The 16,482-nt window shown below is 32.9% G+C and overlaps 1 protein-coding gene across 2 annotated transcripts; it reads left to right on the forward strand.

Annotated features, from left to right (window-relative positions):
* The first annotated feature begins 1,495 nt into the window (after nt 1-1,495).
* LOC139496395 (tyrosinase-like protein) lies at nt 1,496-14,843 on the forward strand. Of its 2 annotated transcripts, none has more exons than XM_071284973.1 (4): nt 1,496-1,591; nt 9,891-10,361; nt 12,433-12,554; nt 13,926-14,843. In XM_071284973.1, the coding sequence occupies exons 2-4, from the start codon at nt 9,891-9,893 to the stop codon at nt 14,803-14,805; spliced, it is 1,473 nt and encodes a 490-aa protein (XP_071141074.1). In that variant the 5' UTR covers nt 1,496-1,591; the 3' UTR covers nt 14,806-14,843. The 2 variants fall into 2 exon arrangements, with proteins under 2 accessions (XP_071141074.1, XP_071141073.1); XM_071284972.1 differs by lacking the exon at nt 1,496-1,591 and adding an exon at nt 2,343-2,508.
* The last annotated feature ends 1,639 nt before the right edge of the window (nt 14,844-16,482 follow it).

A 16,482-nucleotide genomic window follows, 5' to 3' on the forward strand; every position in this document is an offset into this window, starting at 1 on the left:
AGGTTTGCTGAAAACACAAAAACAGAATAATTGAAATAGAATGAATTTAATCAATAACAAAGCCTTTTTGATTTGCATTATCATTAGTATCAATATACTAGTACTATAACTTCAGCCCTTTTGCATTGACACGAATCGTCATTGATATGGTCATAGTTATGAATTAACTTTAAAAAGCTTAGATTTTTGTCGAAATTCTTAGGTATGTCTACCCTTGGTATAGTTATTGAAGCTATTTATGGTAATACCTTTAGAAATTTGGGTCCTCAATTCTCTTCAACTTTGTTCTTTATTTGCCCTTTTGGAAAGATTGGATCGTGTTCCAATTCTTTTCCTTGGCACTGGCATCCAAACAGAAAGTCTCCAGACAAGCTACTAAATCTATACACACTGATATAATAGTTCCCAATTGTTTTCTTGTATGTGTTCCTATGCACAAGTGAACTGGAAAGCCATTTGGTTATATCTTCATTACTTTTTTTCAAATACTGACCGTGTTTTGCCTTTTTACTTTAGTGTATTTTTACATTAACAGTGTGATTAACAACTGCCATGATCAAGTTACAATTAAACACAAAGGGTGGGACAATACTTGAAATTATATATAGACTCTTCCTCCTTAATGCCAAACATAAACGACCAAATGACATGAACTGAGTTTATATTTAACACGGCAGACTACTCAATACACCCACTTTGACCTCTAAAACATTCAATAATCCATAAATTAACATGTTCTATCCCAAACATGTTTAGATCCTTATCCGTCTGTATTTTTGGATCCATCAACTTATGTTATATATATAAAATATATGAGACATGTATTCATGGAGTTTTAATTCCACGAGGGTATCACCAGCCTAGTCGTCAGCACTTCTGTGTTGGCTGGAGTTATCATTGAAATGTTCATAATTATAAATTAACTGTTAACAACACTTTGAATTGTTGAAATACTTAGGCTTTTCTACCTCAGGAATGGATTATCTTAGCTGTATTTGGCAAAACTTTTAGGAGTTTTTGGTTCTCAATACCGTCAACTTCGTCCTTCTATTTAGCCTTGTTATCATTTTTTTTATTCGAGCGTCACTGATGAATCTTTTGTAGATGAATCGCGCGTCTGGCATAAATATAAAATTTCAATCCTGGTATCTATGATGAGTTTATGTATAAATTCAATTTCATGTTTAATGATTTGAACAAGTATTGTATGTAAGGACCATAAAAGAATACATTGCTCTAAATGGCTTTATTGGGTGGATAGGGCATCAAAAGACGTTTTTGTAATAGTTAAAAATGACTATAGTAGCTAGCTTTTATACATGGTTTTAATACAACATTTTAGTAAAAGATTGTGTATATGTTTGAAACATGTGTGCTTATCAAAGTTTTATGTTTTACCATATGTTATCTATAATTTGATAATAATGAATATATCAGCTTTTGATGTCCTCTTGTTTGATAAATGTGAATAATATCTTATTTGAGAAAATAATTAAATTTTTGTTTCTATCGTCACCAAACCAGGGAAACGTTTCTTTCAACAATCTGATTTATCGAGATTGTGTATGACATATGACTTAACGGAAACAAGGTAATATTTCTAAATTGTTTTGCTATTGTAAATAATGACTATAATCGTACATTAGGTAAAAGTATTATAAGCACAAAATTAGGAGAATGAATTTGAAATTGTTTGTAAAAGAGGGTCGAAAGATACCAAAGGGACAGTCAAACTCATAAATCTAAAACAAACTGACAACGCCATGGCTAAAAATGAAAAAGACAAACAGAAAAACAATAGTACACATGACACAACATAGAAAACTAAAGAATAAACAACACGAACCCCACCAAAAACTAGAGGGGATCTCAGGTGCTCCGGAAGGGTAAGCAGATCCTGCTTCACATGTGGCACCCGTCGTGTTGCTTATGTGATTACAAATCTGGTAAATAGTCTAATTTTATGGGCATAGAGATGTAAGACAACATCAAAAAGTTAAATCACAAAAATATTGAACTTCGAGGAAAATTCGAAACGGAAAGTACTTAATCAAATGGCAAAATCAAAAGCTCAAATATCAAACGACTTAAAACTATTTTTTTAACTACCTTCCTACCTTCCTACCAAGTTTATTCTTCGGAGAAACAGGAAACAAATGTATATTTGTTCGCATAAATATTCATTAACACAGTTGCCAAGACCTTAGATTGTTTGAAATTATATTGAAAACATTCCATATGTCATATGACCTTTACACATGAAAAACATACACGGATTAACCTGTATGTAAACAATAAAACAACAGTGAGATGTTTTGTCCACTAGTATACTTATCTTGTACACTGGTAACAGGTGCTTTAATTATGTATATGTACATAAATTAACATGTACGAAAATATGTAGTTACGTTGGGAAAAAACATGAAACTCAAAGCTATAATATAGTTAATAAATCAAAGTTATGAAATTCAAAACCTTTGGAGAATTTTGAATAAGAAATTCGGACAAGTGAGTTAATTTCTTTTTGTTTTTGTTTTATGTGTCTTTGATATTTCAAAACAGCGTCTTAGTAAGTGTTTATAAACCGAAGTTTGTCGAATAATGAAGTTAGATTTTGATTTTTTTCTGGTGTGGGTTCATATAAAATTATAACACCAGGAACACGTGCTGTTGTCCACAATGAAGGCTACGGGCGCTTTCTGTTGTCTTCAGTAACGGGTACACGTGCGTGCTGTTGTCTTCAATGACGACTGCGAGTGAGTGTTGTTCTCTTCAGTATGAGCTACGAGTGATGTCTTTTAAAACGGCTGTGCCAGACCTTATACTGCTTGATAACATTTTTTTTGCATTGAAACTGGTCGCAGTGCACACACTGTTACTCTAAAGCAAGGACGTATGTAAGTTATATGTCCTTGTATCAACTTTATTCACTATGATAATATTAAGATTATATATTTTACATGTCAAACATTATAATACTTATATCTAGGAGTTAGTGAACATGAATATGTTCGAATTCATTGCAAAACTCAAAATGAAAATAATTCTATCAATGTTATGCGTCCGAATTCGAAGTTCATTGCTGGATTAATGTTCACCAGAAATGCTCCAAGCATATTCAGATCCATTTTCTACATTAGAATATAACACAGGAACAGGAAATATGGCTATTATCATGTTCAGATCCATTGTTATACATAAAAACATATTCACAGGAAGCAGATTGATAGCCAATAATCATATTCCTCAGATTCATTGTAATACACGAGAATGCATACACAGGCAGCAGAGTAAGTGGCTGCGTTAATTTTAGATTCATTGGCATACAAGATTAAATAGACAGAGAAAGCATATGGCTATGGTCCTGTTCAGATTAATTGTATCTGGTTTGAATACATACTAAAGAAGATACTCATTGTAATATGAGACAAATGGTACATTGGAAGGCCCTTATTATTTTCGTGATACCTTTTGGTAATCAGATAAACAAATTTGAGATATATCTACAAATGTCAACTAACTTCAACAGTGTAATGCGAAAGTGCAAACGTTGTTGTAGAATATTGGGATTCTCTAGTAAATAGATTTTAATAATGTTTTTTCTTTGATTGGTTTTCGTACAGCTATTAGAATACTTTTTGCGGTAGGCAGAGTCAGCGGTCGTCTGCTGTTGTTTCTTATCGCCATTTTACTGTTGGTTTATATTTTAAGAGTTTGATGTTGATTGCAGATATTTACCAGTTTTGAATAATTTATAAAAAACAAAATTAAAACCACCAAATCACACCATGAGTGGCATATGTGGAGCAGGATCTGGTTACCCTCTGGACCATCCCCGGTTTTTGCTGTGCGTTTACGTTTTTTGGAATTGATAGTTTCAAGATTTCCATCAGTATATACAGCGTCTTTTTATTATTAACTTATTTCTTTTCCTTTTAATACTCCATATTTTGGTAGAAATAAAAAAAACCAAAACAAACCCATATACATTTGTGTTTTCTTTCGTGTCACTTGCTATTGAGACTTGTTACTTGTTAAAATCAGTCAGGTCCAGTACCAATCCAGCATATCTTATTATATTTCATTGTAATGAATTAAATTTTTAATGAACATGTATTAAGAGTTATCAAGAATTGTATGAACATAATTTTTTGTTGTCCGAAACTAATAGACTCAACCATATTTTGTAGATGATCTTCTTTTAGGTAAAGAAGGTCTACAAAACAGAATAAATGAATTAAGTAGTTTCTGTGAAAATTGGCAACTTGTTATTAATATAAGATAATATGAATAGAACTAAAATTAAGAAATAATTCATGGGGGCTTGAATATATCGTGATTTTACCACGGGTTGGCCCTTTATGGCAAATATTTTACCCCTGAGCGATAGCGAGGGATAAAATATCGGCATAAAGGGACAACCCGTGGTAAAATCTAGATATATTCAAGCCCCCATGAATTATTTCGATTCTGATAGGACACATACGGCAATTCTTTTGGATCGAAGCGCTCTAGGTGTAGGCAAATATTTGCCGTTCCCATAAATAAACGCACTGATAAACTAGCGTAAAAGAACGGAGCAAACTGCATTAGTGACATGCTTAAACTATTTAAAATAATGTATTTAGACAGTTTTGGATGAATTTGAATGATAATTTATTTATATGTCTTATATGATGTACAATAAAGGGCTTTTGCCACATTTTAGCATCATTTGTGTATGTTTCCTTGTGATGATTTTCGGATTCACAAGCGTGTATTTTCCCCGCAAATGCTTACATTCTAACGTCATTGTTCTATGACGTCGGGTATCTCATTCATAAAAAAGCATATGACGTGGGAGTACAATCGGAACAGCACTGGCAGTATATTCATATTTTACCACGGGTGTGTACTCAAAGCGTTTGAAGGACGTCATGTTAGAATAATGATTTTACAGCCACATATTGGCAAAAGGGTATGTTTATTTCTTAATTACAATGGCAATAAAAATGTATAAGAACATAAATTCCTAGGAACTCTTACAAAGAGTAATAGTAAACTTACTTCAAGTTTAGAAAACCTAGCAAGAAAAGTAATGCATTTGGTTAAAGCCAATGTAGCTTCTACCAATAGACATTTCTAGTAATCTTTTTGCTAAAGAATTTCGAACAACTTGGAGATACTTAGTATACTCTTTATAGATAGCTATTTATTTAACACTTGTGTTCATTTCTTTTAGGGTTGTTATTTCTTTGCTATAACACGGTTTTTTTGGGTTTTTTTCCACAAACTTATTATGTTTATATGACAATAAAGATATTATATGATATAATGGCTATATCGTTTTCTTTTTGTAATATTAAGAATTTTTTGAATTTACTTTTTGCATATAGAGGTACAATTATATATCCCCATATACACATGAAAATCAAATTCGATCAATTCTTATTAATTGAAATAGGGAAGATATGGTCAGGGATACATGAGGAGGATAGGATTAGGTCCATACGACCTTATCATAAACCCTTTTTTATACAGAGCTGAGTCTGTATTGTTAATTGTATAAATTTTATACAAGGAACACATACTCAGCTCTGTGTTTGTTTCTAAGGATACACACATTATTTAAATTACAAGCACGTGTGATTTTCTTTAAAAGCACAAAAATAAATGCGGAAAAAAAATATTCAATAACAAAAAATATTACATATTGAGTGAACCAATTCTGGGTAACTCTAAATAAATGTTCATAGAAAATTGAATTTATTACATAGGGTTATACTTAGATATACTAGAATGGTCCTGGACCCGACTGATTTTATGATGGTTATATGATGTGTATGTTGCTGGAATCCTACTCCGAAGTAGGGACCACTCTCTTATCAGAAAGACCCAAATGTTCAACGATTGTAAGTTTGAACTGATGATTGGCTGTCAAAATGCTAACATTCCAATTTTCAATAACAGTTAACCCTTCCCTTTCATGAATTTGACCTACCGAATTAGACTATTTACCGGATTTGTAATCACATAAGCAACACGACGGGTGCCGCATGTGGAGCAGGATCTGCTTACCCTTCCGGAGCACCTGAGATCACCCCTAGTTTTTGGTGGGGTTCGTGTTGTTTATTCTTTAGTTTTCTATGTTGTGTCATGTGTACTATTGTTTTTCTGTTTGTCTTTTTCATTTTTAGCCATGGCGTTGTCAGTTTGTTTTAGATTTATGAGTTTGACTGTCCCTTTGGTATCTTTCGTCCCTCTTTTTTTAACGGCAAACACATTCTCACAATAACAGCTAACACCACATTTTATTTCTTCGGAATAACAGATAACAAAGAATTAAATTGCCCCAAAAACATAACAGTTATACACACCTAAAGTACTTCAGTAAAGTAGGGTACTACAATATATGCTTCTGTTTTCATGTCACTAAAAGTTAACGTAATTAGTGTTAATTTATTAAAAATCATATTTTATATAAACAGTAAACAGGAATTACAAAAAGAAAGTATTACACAGTAGAACTGATCACTGCAATTGATCATAGAATTAAAAACAAAAAACACATGGTTCGGGTACCCTAACTTGGTAGAACCGTGAACAATAAATAGTGTTGATACCCTAAATGGGTAGCGTTACAGTATGTTATATACAGCGAATCACAAAAAGTCTGGATGGCCCTGGATAGCGGCTCACTGTGTAGTTTGCTTCAATTTTTAAAATCATTATTTTCATTAGTAACTGATTTTTAAGTACATTATTCAGTATGCATAGTATGTACTTTTTTACCTTTCTTACAATCATGTTGTATTGATTTCAAATAATAAATCAATTAAATTAACATGTAACTGATTGACATTCACCATTAAATAACTATATAATGAACAAGTATAAGATATTTCGGTTAACTGATATCCTTCGTCGGTAATAAGACGATGTCAAATGAATCATGTCAATATATTCAAATTGAGACACTATCAAAATCCTGAAAGTTCATACATTTTAAGCGGACATCACAGACGTTGGTACAATTTTAAAATGTCCAAACACGGCGCAAAGATTACAAAGATATGCCAAATAAAAATAGTTATTTTCGATGTGAACTGGCACAACTCTAAATTTCCAAAGGCTGTGAGAGTTATCATGCTATTACCGAGGAAGGATATCTCGTATCCAAAATATCTAATATTTGTTCATTTTATAGTTATTTAATGGTGATGTTGTACCCTTTTTGACTTGTTATACATTATATTTTGTAGTGTACAGAATCATATTACATGATCCATCGCCCTGTAAGATTAATCTTTAAAATTGAGAATGGAAATGGGGAATGGGTCAAAGAGACAACAACCCGACCATAGAAAAAACAACAGCAGAAGGTCATCAACAGGTCTTCAATGTAGTGAAAATTTCCATCACCCGGAGGCGTCCTTCAGCTGGTCCCTAAACAAATATATACCAGTTCAGTGATAATGAACGCCATACTAATTTCCAAATTGTACACAAGAAACTAAAATTAAAATAATACAACACTAACAAAGGCCAGAGGCTCCTGACTTGGGACAGGCGCAAAAAAATCGGCGGGGTTAAACATGTTTATGAGATCTCAACCCTCCCCCTATACCTCTATGTAGACAAATAAACGTGACTATTTATTCAGTCATTTTATATATATATATATACAACTCGTCTAAACATCAACCCAACAATGTTAGATCTGTAAATTTGCTTTCGCAAATTTTTGGTTCTTCCCTCGCCGGGATTCGAACCCATGCTACTGTGATATCGTGACACCAAATCGCCTGCACTGCAGCCGTCCCGCTAGACCACACGACCACCTGGGCTCTCAAAAAAAGAGCTTTCGCTGGCCGTGTGTTGTATATATATATATATATATAAGATAATAGTTTCAGACCTCCTTACTCTCTTTAGTTATTTGGTCCATTATCTCTTTAAAAACTATAACCATCATTCCCATTCCTGAAAATATCATCCATATCTCCATTTAGGATGACTGTTTCTCGGTTTTATTTTAGATAGTTTTGATGAATTAAATTTGATTTTGTATAATTTGGGTTTCAAATCGACAACTTCATAAACTGTTGATGGTGTAAAAAAGTAAAATAACAAATACCGAACAGCAAGGAAAATTCAAAACGGAAAGTTCCTTATCAAATGACAAAACCAAAAGGTGATACACATCAAACCAAAGGAAAACAACGGTCATGATCCTTACTTGCAATTGGTACGGGCATTCCCTTATGAAGAAAATTGTCGATTAAATTTGGTGTTATAGCTAGCTTAAACTCTCACTTCTATAGAACATGAACTTTTAATGTGCAATATTATTTTTATGTGAAAAAATAGTTTTCATCTGAAATAATTTGTTCGTTCGTTGTAATTTGATCTGAACATTTACGGAAAGACTGTAATATATTTACTGTCTTTTCGAAATTACATAAAAAATATGATGCACACTGAATAACCGCGTACCGTGATATTTCAACAGTGTGCACTACATTGTTTATGCTATTTTGAAAAAGCCAAATAGTGTTACAGTAATTCCTTATAATTTAATTCTAAATTGCTTTTGGATCCAGGTTAAATTATAAAAAAACACGTTGCTGACGTCACGGTCACATTACAAAATTATGTCTATGAGCTGATAGACAAAACACTGTCAGTTAATCGAAAGACACGTTTAATCCAAAATTTAAAATGCAAAGAAGCGATGTTGGTGCAACTTATTAAGTATTCAACTACATGTAGACACAACTTCAATGTTAATGCGGATGTTTTCTATAAATATTATTCTACTGATGATAAACTGTAGACTGACTTATAATATAAACAGATGTGCCACTGAGACATCTCTCCACAAGAAACCAAATGACATGGAAGGTAACAACCATAGGTCATCGTACGTCATTCAACAATGATAATTACAATTGGTTAAAGTTAAACACATATCGTATTCCTATTATGCCATTTTTGTCATGATCCTCAGTTTTCAACAGAATTGCTAAATAATAAAACACACCACGAACAACTGAATTACTTCATTTATTCACGCTTCTTTTGAATAATACACTTGTTCATGTTGACATTTGAATATGGCTTGTAACTTGATTAGTATGTGTAAATGAAGGGTTCATTGATAATCGATTTAGATGTTTCAGCTGATTGTCCCGATAATAGAAAAGGTTGCGACGTATTGGCAGACGTACGACGTCATTGAAATGTCGAACACTCATCCCACCTTTTCCCAACCGACCTGTTGCATTAGTAAATAACATTTAAGTGACATTAACCATACATTGCCTCAATCAAATACACATTTTCCCTCGTGCATGTAGGTTAAGGAACAATTAATTTTTGGTCTAAACGAATATTTACCTTTTTTTAATCATAATGCATTTCTCAATAAATAAAAGACTTTTATGAGCACGACACGGAAAATTAAGTTTAATATTCGACCTTTTTTTAAATAATAATGCAATTCACAATAAATAAAAGAATTGTATGTACATGACACGGAAAATTGGGTTAATATTGGTTCAAATGTTAATATGTCTATAGAAGGATTAAGTAAGAATTATGGCTGATAACAATAAAAGTTGATGACAAACCGGGTTTCAGTTTTAGATAGTTGCTAAAATCATTTGTGCTTGTGTGTGCGTGTGTGTTTTGTGGAATTGATGACAAAGTTAACTACGGATTTATAGATAACGACCCAAGAGACATAAGATAATCTACACATTAATCAGTCAACATTGAGATTTTGATTTCGAATTCGAACCATTCTCGTAGCGAGGTGTGCTCGACTCCAAACTTTATTCGCAAGAATTGTGAAATTTACGGCTGAACTCGATTGTGCCAAACTAACAAGATTCCATTTATACTTGTAGATGATGTGGACCCTATTTCTCCATTGGACACTCTTAATGAATATGGTATGGATATCTAAAAGTGAAAAATTAGTGTATATGAAAACGGGTAATGACTTGATAAAAAGGAATAATTCTATGATGAGTAATGGCGGCTTGTCAAAGATACGTAGCTATGCTGATTGTATTATTTACGATTTAGCAGAAGCCGAGGTGAGAAATTTGTCTTTAACTAAAATCCGTCAGAACTGTAACGAATTATTTATACAACAGACACAAATATGGAAAACAAACATGAAGGACAGCAATGTAGCCAACTATGTCGGCCATTTATTAAGAGGAGTGCATTCTGGGATTGCAGATTACCAAAAGCGGAAGAAGAGGAGTATATTTGGTGTTGGAGTTATGACCAGGAAGGAAATAAGAGAGCCTCCATATGAGGATAATTGGGGTCGGTATGTGAAAGCCGTTAGACGTTTGAAAAATAGCTATGTAAGTTTTACAGTAACTTTATGTAACATTCTTCAATGCAGACTTGTAATTAATTATTTTGAGAACAGTTGAACAATATATAGTTCTATGGGGTTGCGTGAAAGTTTTTATTAAAGCTTTGTTCAACATTATTTCGAAATCTACGTAATAGTCAGAAGAAAGATCATAAACAAAATAAAAGCACATGTCAACTAAATCTGCCACATACTACGGTTTCATTTTCTAATACATATATACACACATTTTCTAGCAAACAACAGATTATTTTAAAGCGGGGTTTTTAAACCAAATAATCTGGTTTAAGGCAACAGTAGTATACCGCTGTTCAAAATTCATAAATCTATTGAGAGAAAAAAACCAAATCCCGGTTACAAACTAAAACTGAGGGAAACACATCAATTATAGGAGGAGAACTACGACACAACAGAAACATAACATTGAAATATAACACACACAGTAACAACTATAATATAACAAAGACCATTTTCCTAACTTGGTACAGGACATTTTAAGAAAAAAAATGGTGGGTTGAACATGGTTTTGTGGCTGCCAAACCTCCCGCTTTTATGTCAATGTTAAATATAAAAATACAATGATAACATTGCATAACAGGACTAAAATACAAATAAATGAGAGAATATATAGGACAAAGAAACACACTAATAAAAGCTAAGATACCAGGTTTAAGATTTAATACGGCAGATGCGCGATTTGTCCACACAAGACTAACCAGTGACGCTCTGATAAAAAAATGTTCGAAAGCCAAAACAAGTACAAAGTTAAAGAGCATTGAGGATCAAAAGTTCCAAAAATGTGTGTCTAATACGGCTAGGGTTGTCTGTGTTGGATAAGAACATCCTTATCATTTAGAATAATTTATACTTTTGCAAACAGTATTTTATTTATAAAAATGACTATATAATAGATATACGTAGTAAAACCGAACTAACTACAGGATGAAAACGGATACATAAAACAACATAAACCAGCATATAAAAATTCACAGCCGAGTAAGCCAAAGCGATAAACGCATTTGAATTTCTAAAAATTTCCAATTCATAGGATAGAATTCAAGATTAGGTTTGTAATACTGATAAAACATTTATTTATAACAAAGAAAATTACAATAACGAAGAAAATAACAATACTAATTAATATCAAAATGTAGTAGTAATTAGATAAATTATTAACCTTTACAAAATGTTATATATTTTTTATCCAAAATACCGAAAAGCAATCAGACATAAATCACGATATAAATTTTTTTTTACCCTTTTAATAAGCATATCATGAGGAATTTGTGAAATTACATTAAACTGTAAATGGAATGCCTTTTAAAGATTTGTACAGGCTAAATTCCTATAAAGGAATCATGGTTTTATATAATATATCATAATCTTCAAACAAAAACAATTTACACGCGACGATAAAACAAGAATAGTTTAATAATAAGTTAATCAATAAATATATTAAACCAAAATGAAAGATCAAAAAGACATTTCTAAAACAAAGTATGTTTAATGTATGCCAATATATCAATATAACGTTGAAGACAAAATATTGAACTTCTGCATGTAGAAACATAATTAACTAATAAATTCTAGTGTATCCTCTTTTAAGAATTCAGGAAAACTTCACCTCAGGCTAATACATTTTAAAACCTGCAGAATTTTCGAAGTTTTTTGTCAATTCCTTTTCGAGTCCTTGAATTTCAAAAACGCTGATCATTGTCATTTGTATAAACTGCATGTAAAAGAGATGCGTGGAATACCAAAGGGAGATTCAAACTATAAAGGCGAAAAAAAAAACTGACAACGCCATGACTAAAAAAGGAAAAAAGACCAACATAAAAAAAATAGAGCAACTCGAACTCTATCATTCTCTTTTTTCAAATTGTTATAGTAAAATAGAAATAGCAATTAAAAAATTTAACGATTCAAAGATCAAATTAGAGTCAATTTATCAGTAGTAATTCCTGTCTATTAAAACACAAATAAAAATTACATTTACTACCTTTTTATACCTAGAAGAAGAATATATTAAATTTTCGTTTTCTTCATCCCCGTTATAGGATATCAGACCAGACATGAACACATATGATGTCGTAGCCAATCTTCATACTGACGCGAAGGTCATTCCGACAGCACATGACGGACCGGGCTTCTTTGCATGGCACAGAGAATATTTACGAATGTAAGTATAGTGATAAAATCAGTCTACATACTGCTACAAAGGTCATTCCGACAACATAGGACGGACCAAGTTACTTTGTCATATTTAGGCAAAGTGATTAGGTCAGTTTAAATACTGCCACTCATGTCATTCCGACAGCACATGACGGACAGGGTTTCTTTGCATGGTAACGAGAGTTATTACGAATGTAAGTATATTGATGAAGTTAGTCTATATACTGCAGCGAAGGTCAGCACACCAGCACATGACGGACCGGGCTTCTTTGCAGGGCACTGAGAAAATATTGGGATGAGGTTAATCTATATACTGCAGTGAATGTTATTCCAACAGCACATGACATACCAGGTTTCTATACATGTGTAAGTAACCCGTTAACGAATGTAATTGTAGTTGTGCAGTCAGTCTACATACTGCAACAAAGGTCACCCGACAGCACATGACGGACCAGGCTTCTTTGCATGGCATCGGGAGAATTTACAAATGTAAGTGTGGTGCTGAAGTCTGTCTTTATACTGCTGCAAAGGTCAATCCGACAATTAATGTATGAATAGTTTTCTTTGCATTGCTTCGAGAATATTGTCATATTTAAATATAGTGATCTTAGTTTACCATAACATACTGCTACAACGGTAATTCTAGCAGCTCATGACGGACCGATTGTCTTAACATGCCATTTAGAATATTTACGTATGTAATTGAAATAGTGTAGTCAATCTTCATACTGCAGCATTGGTCATTCAACAACTCATGACGAATGGTGTAGTCAATCTACATGCTGAAGCCAAGGTTATCAAACAGCTCATAACGCATCAGCTTTTATTATAATTGCAACGAGCATATTAAAGAAGAACCTCAGATTAATCCAGGATATCTGTTGGGTTCATGTTGCTTTGGATTGTGTTTTATGTAAACATTTTTTTTTCTTTTCCCCTGAAACTATGAACTTTCATTTCCCCGTTTTCCTTTCTTATGGTTATATTATATCGTTTGCCCAACTGACGATCAGGAAAAAGAGGGGAGTAAAACATAATGCAAATTGCCGTTTTGAGGTCGCAAAATTACCAACGCGAGGTTATTGCTCTTTGTTGAATTTTGCAAGCTTTGGACGATCCTTTCTGGAAACTTGCTTGTCAATGTTGAATGCACTCACACGTTTTAATACGTGATTTTAAAATAATCAATAAAAATACATGTTTTATACTGAGTATTAAACATTTACTTGTAAATTTTTACTATGTCTTATTCGTAAAATATCAATAGTATAACAATGCCATAAATATCATGTCATTGACTTATGTATTGAAAAATGTATGTATGCACTGTAGTGTAAACACCAAAAAGATCAATAAAAAAAATATTTATATATTTCAGAATGGAGATTGCTTTGGGTTGTCCAATCCCATATTGGGATACTACTCCAGACCATGCAATGAACGATCCCACGGAATCTATCGTCTGGTCAGATAAATACTTTGGCAATGGATACGGCGTAGTTCAAACTGGAATTATGAAGAACCTACCTACATTACTTCCGATTATTCGGAACATAAACAATGCTGCATGGCTAGTATCCAAAGATGACATCAAAATGGCGTTAAAGAAACCAACACTATTCGAATTCACCGAATCTTCCCCCTGTGCGAAAGAAGACAGAACACAATATAGTTGGGAATGTTTCCATAAAGGGATTCATGATTGGATAAGTGGCACGATCGGACCTTCAAATACAACCACTTTTGATCCTATATTCTTTCCAATTCACGCATTTATCGATAAGGTATTTGAAATTTATAGGCAAAAATTAATTTCAAAAGGCATCGACCCAGCAGAAACTTATCCAACAAAATCAATTAAAAATCATGGACCGGACCACAAAATGATATGGGTCCCAATTTTCCCGGATGTAGAGCATTTAACCAATCGCCAAGGATATGGCCACGAGCTAGCAGCATTGACAAAGTATAGTTTCGGACCTGTTTGTCCACATTGTATGAACAGTGACGATTTATACTGTGACGTCAGTAGGCAATTATGTGTTTCAAAAGAGCGGAAAGAGAAAGATAAATCTGTCATAACTACAATAGCTACTATGACACCGACTGGTATCGTCTTCACTGATACCCTAGAACCAGATAATCATACTAGAGTTGAGCGTCTCATAGAAAGGACAGGAAAATTCCCGTTTGGTAAAAAGTTCAATGTTGGATCACGTGATAGTCGCACTCGTAACGACGGAACATCTGTTATTTAACAAACCGGGAGAATAAATTAGTAATTTGGAATCTGGTACTATGCGTTTATTCTTTAACATTTGTATATCCATGTATTATTTCAGCACTATATTAAAACACCAACAAAAATAGGAATATATATATATATAGGTCTTCATGCTCCAACCTCACTACCATGCATCCATGTTCAGTCAACAGTGAATTCAGAGTTAACTTAAAAAAAGATTGTAAAAGTTTAACTCATGTCATATGTTCAAATCGATGTGATCACAACTTGAATGCTCCTATTTATCCAGTACACATACCTTCTTTACCTACGTTGCAGTTAATATTCATTTCTATTTAGATATTAAAGTCCCTTTAAGTCTGAAGAGAATCCTAGGGAGGACTCTGTATTGTGTTCATCGTGTTGTTACACATGTTTTATGTGTTCATCGTGTTGTTACACATGTATTATGTGTTCATCGTGTTGTTACACATGTATTATGTGTTCATCGTGTTGTTACACATGTATTATGTGTTCATCGTGTTGTTACACATGTATTATGTGTTCATCGTGTTGTTACACATGTTTTATGTGATCAACATTTATATTATAGGATTACATTGAATTATGAAGAACTTATATACAGTACACAACTTACAAGTGATAGGTCATTGTATTTTACAGTATATTTTCTGTAACTTGCTATAGGTAACGCGTGTTTGTTAGATAATCCTTTCCTACATGCATTTAAAAGTACATGTGATAATACCAGGTACCGGCTCTATCTTGAAATGAAACATCTCTTGGTTTTTTTTTATGCAATTTGGATCTCAGTCTGCTTCACAAATAACCAAAGATACTTATAATTACATTAGACAAAAATCCGTTATGCATTCTAGATTACCGTGAGCAACACAACAAAAAAGATAAGACTATGTCTATATGTTTCCACAAACTACAATTGCACTAACATGCATCCATGTTCAGTCAGCTAACAGTCATAATTTTGAATAAGATTTTTTGAAGTTTAATACGAGTCATAGGTTTCAAATCTATTTAATCTCAACTTGAATAGATATAAGAAGATGGGGTATGAGTGCCAATGAGGCAACTCTCCATTCAAGTCACAATTTGTAAACGTAAACCATTATAAATCAAAGTACGGTTTTTAACACAGAGCCTTAGTCAAACGAACAGTAAACTATTAAGGGCAAAACAATGACTAGTGTAAAACCATTGAAACGGTAAAGCCAACTGTCTAATCTATAAAAAAAAAAAAAAAAAAAAAAAGAGAGAGAGAAACGAGAAACACTTATGAACTACATAAAAAAACGACAACTACTGAACATCACATTCCTCACTTAAGACAGTTGAAAACAAATGCAGCAGGTTTGAAGCTACCAAACTTCACCCTTATCAGAAACAATAGGGGAACATCACACTAAATATAGACTTGTCATATCCGGTACATATTTATTTATCTACGCTGCAGTTTGATATTCATTTCTATAAATATAAGCCCCATTACTTCTGACAAAATCCAAGTGAGGACACTGCACTGGTTTATCGTGTTGTTAAAGATGTAAAGGTGTGTTCAACATTTCTATAATAGGATAACATTGAATTATGCAGCACTTACATGCAGTACACAATTTACATGTGATAGGTCATTGTATTTTACCGTATGTATTTTCTAAAACTTCTATATGTA

This window comes from Mytilus edulis, chromosome 11, assembly GCF_963676685.1.
Source record: "Mytilus edulis chromosome 11, xbMytEdul2.2, whole genome shotgun sequence".
NCBI classification, from domain to species: Eukaryota; Metazoa; Mollusca; class Bivalvia; order Mytilida; family Mytilidae; genus Mytilus; species Mytilus edulis.

Bases quoted from the DNA above. Each gene is read 5' to 3' on its own strand.
- LOC139496395 (XM_071284973.1), top strand. From the start codon at position 9,891: ATGATGTGGACCCTATTTCTCCATTGGACACTCTTAATGAATATGGTA. The intron at 10,362-12,432 runs GTAAGTTTTACA...TCCCCGTTATAG, and splicing joins GACGTTTGAAAAATAGCTAT to GATATCAGACCAGACATGAA. The intron at 12,555-13,925 runs GTAAGTATAGTG...TATATATTTCAG, and splicing joins CACAGAGAATATTTACGAAT to AATGGAGATTGCTTTGGGTT.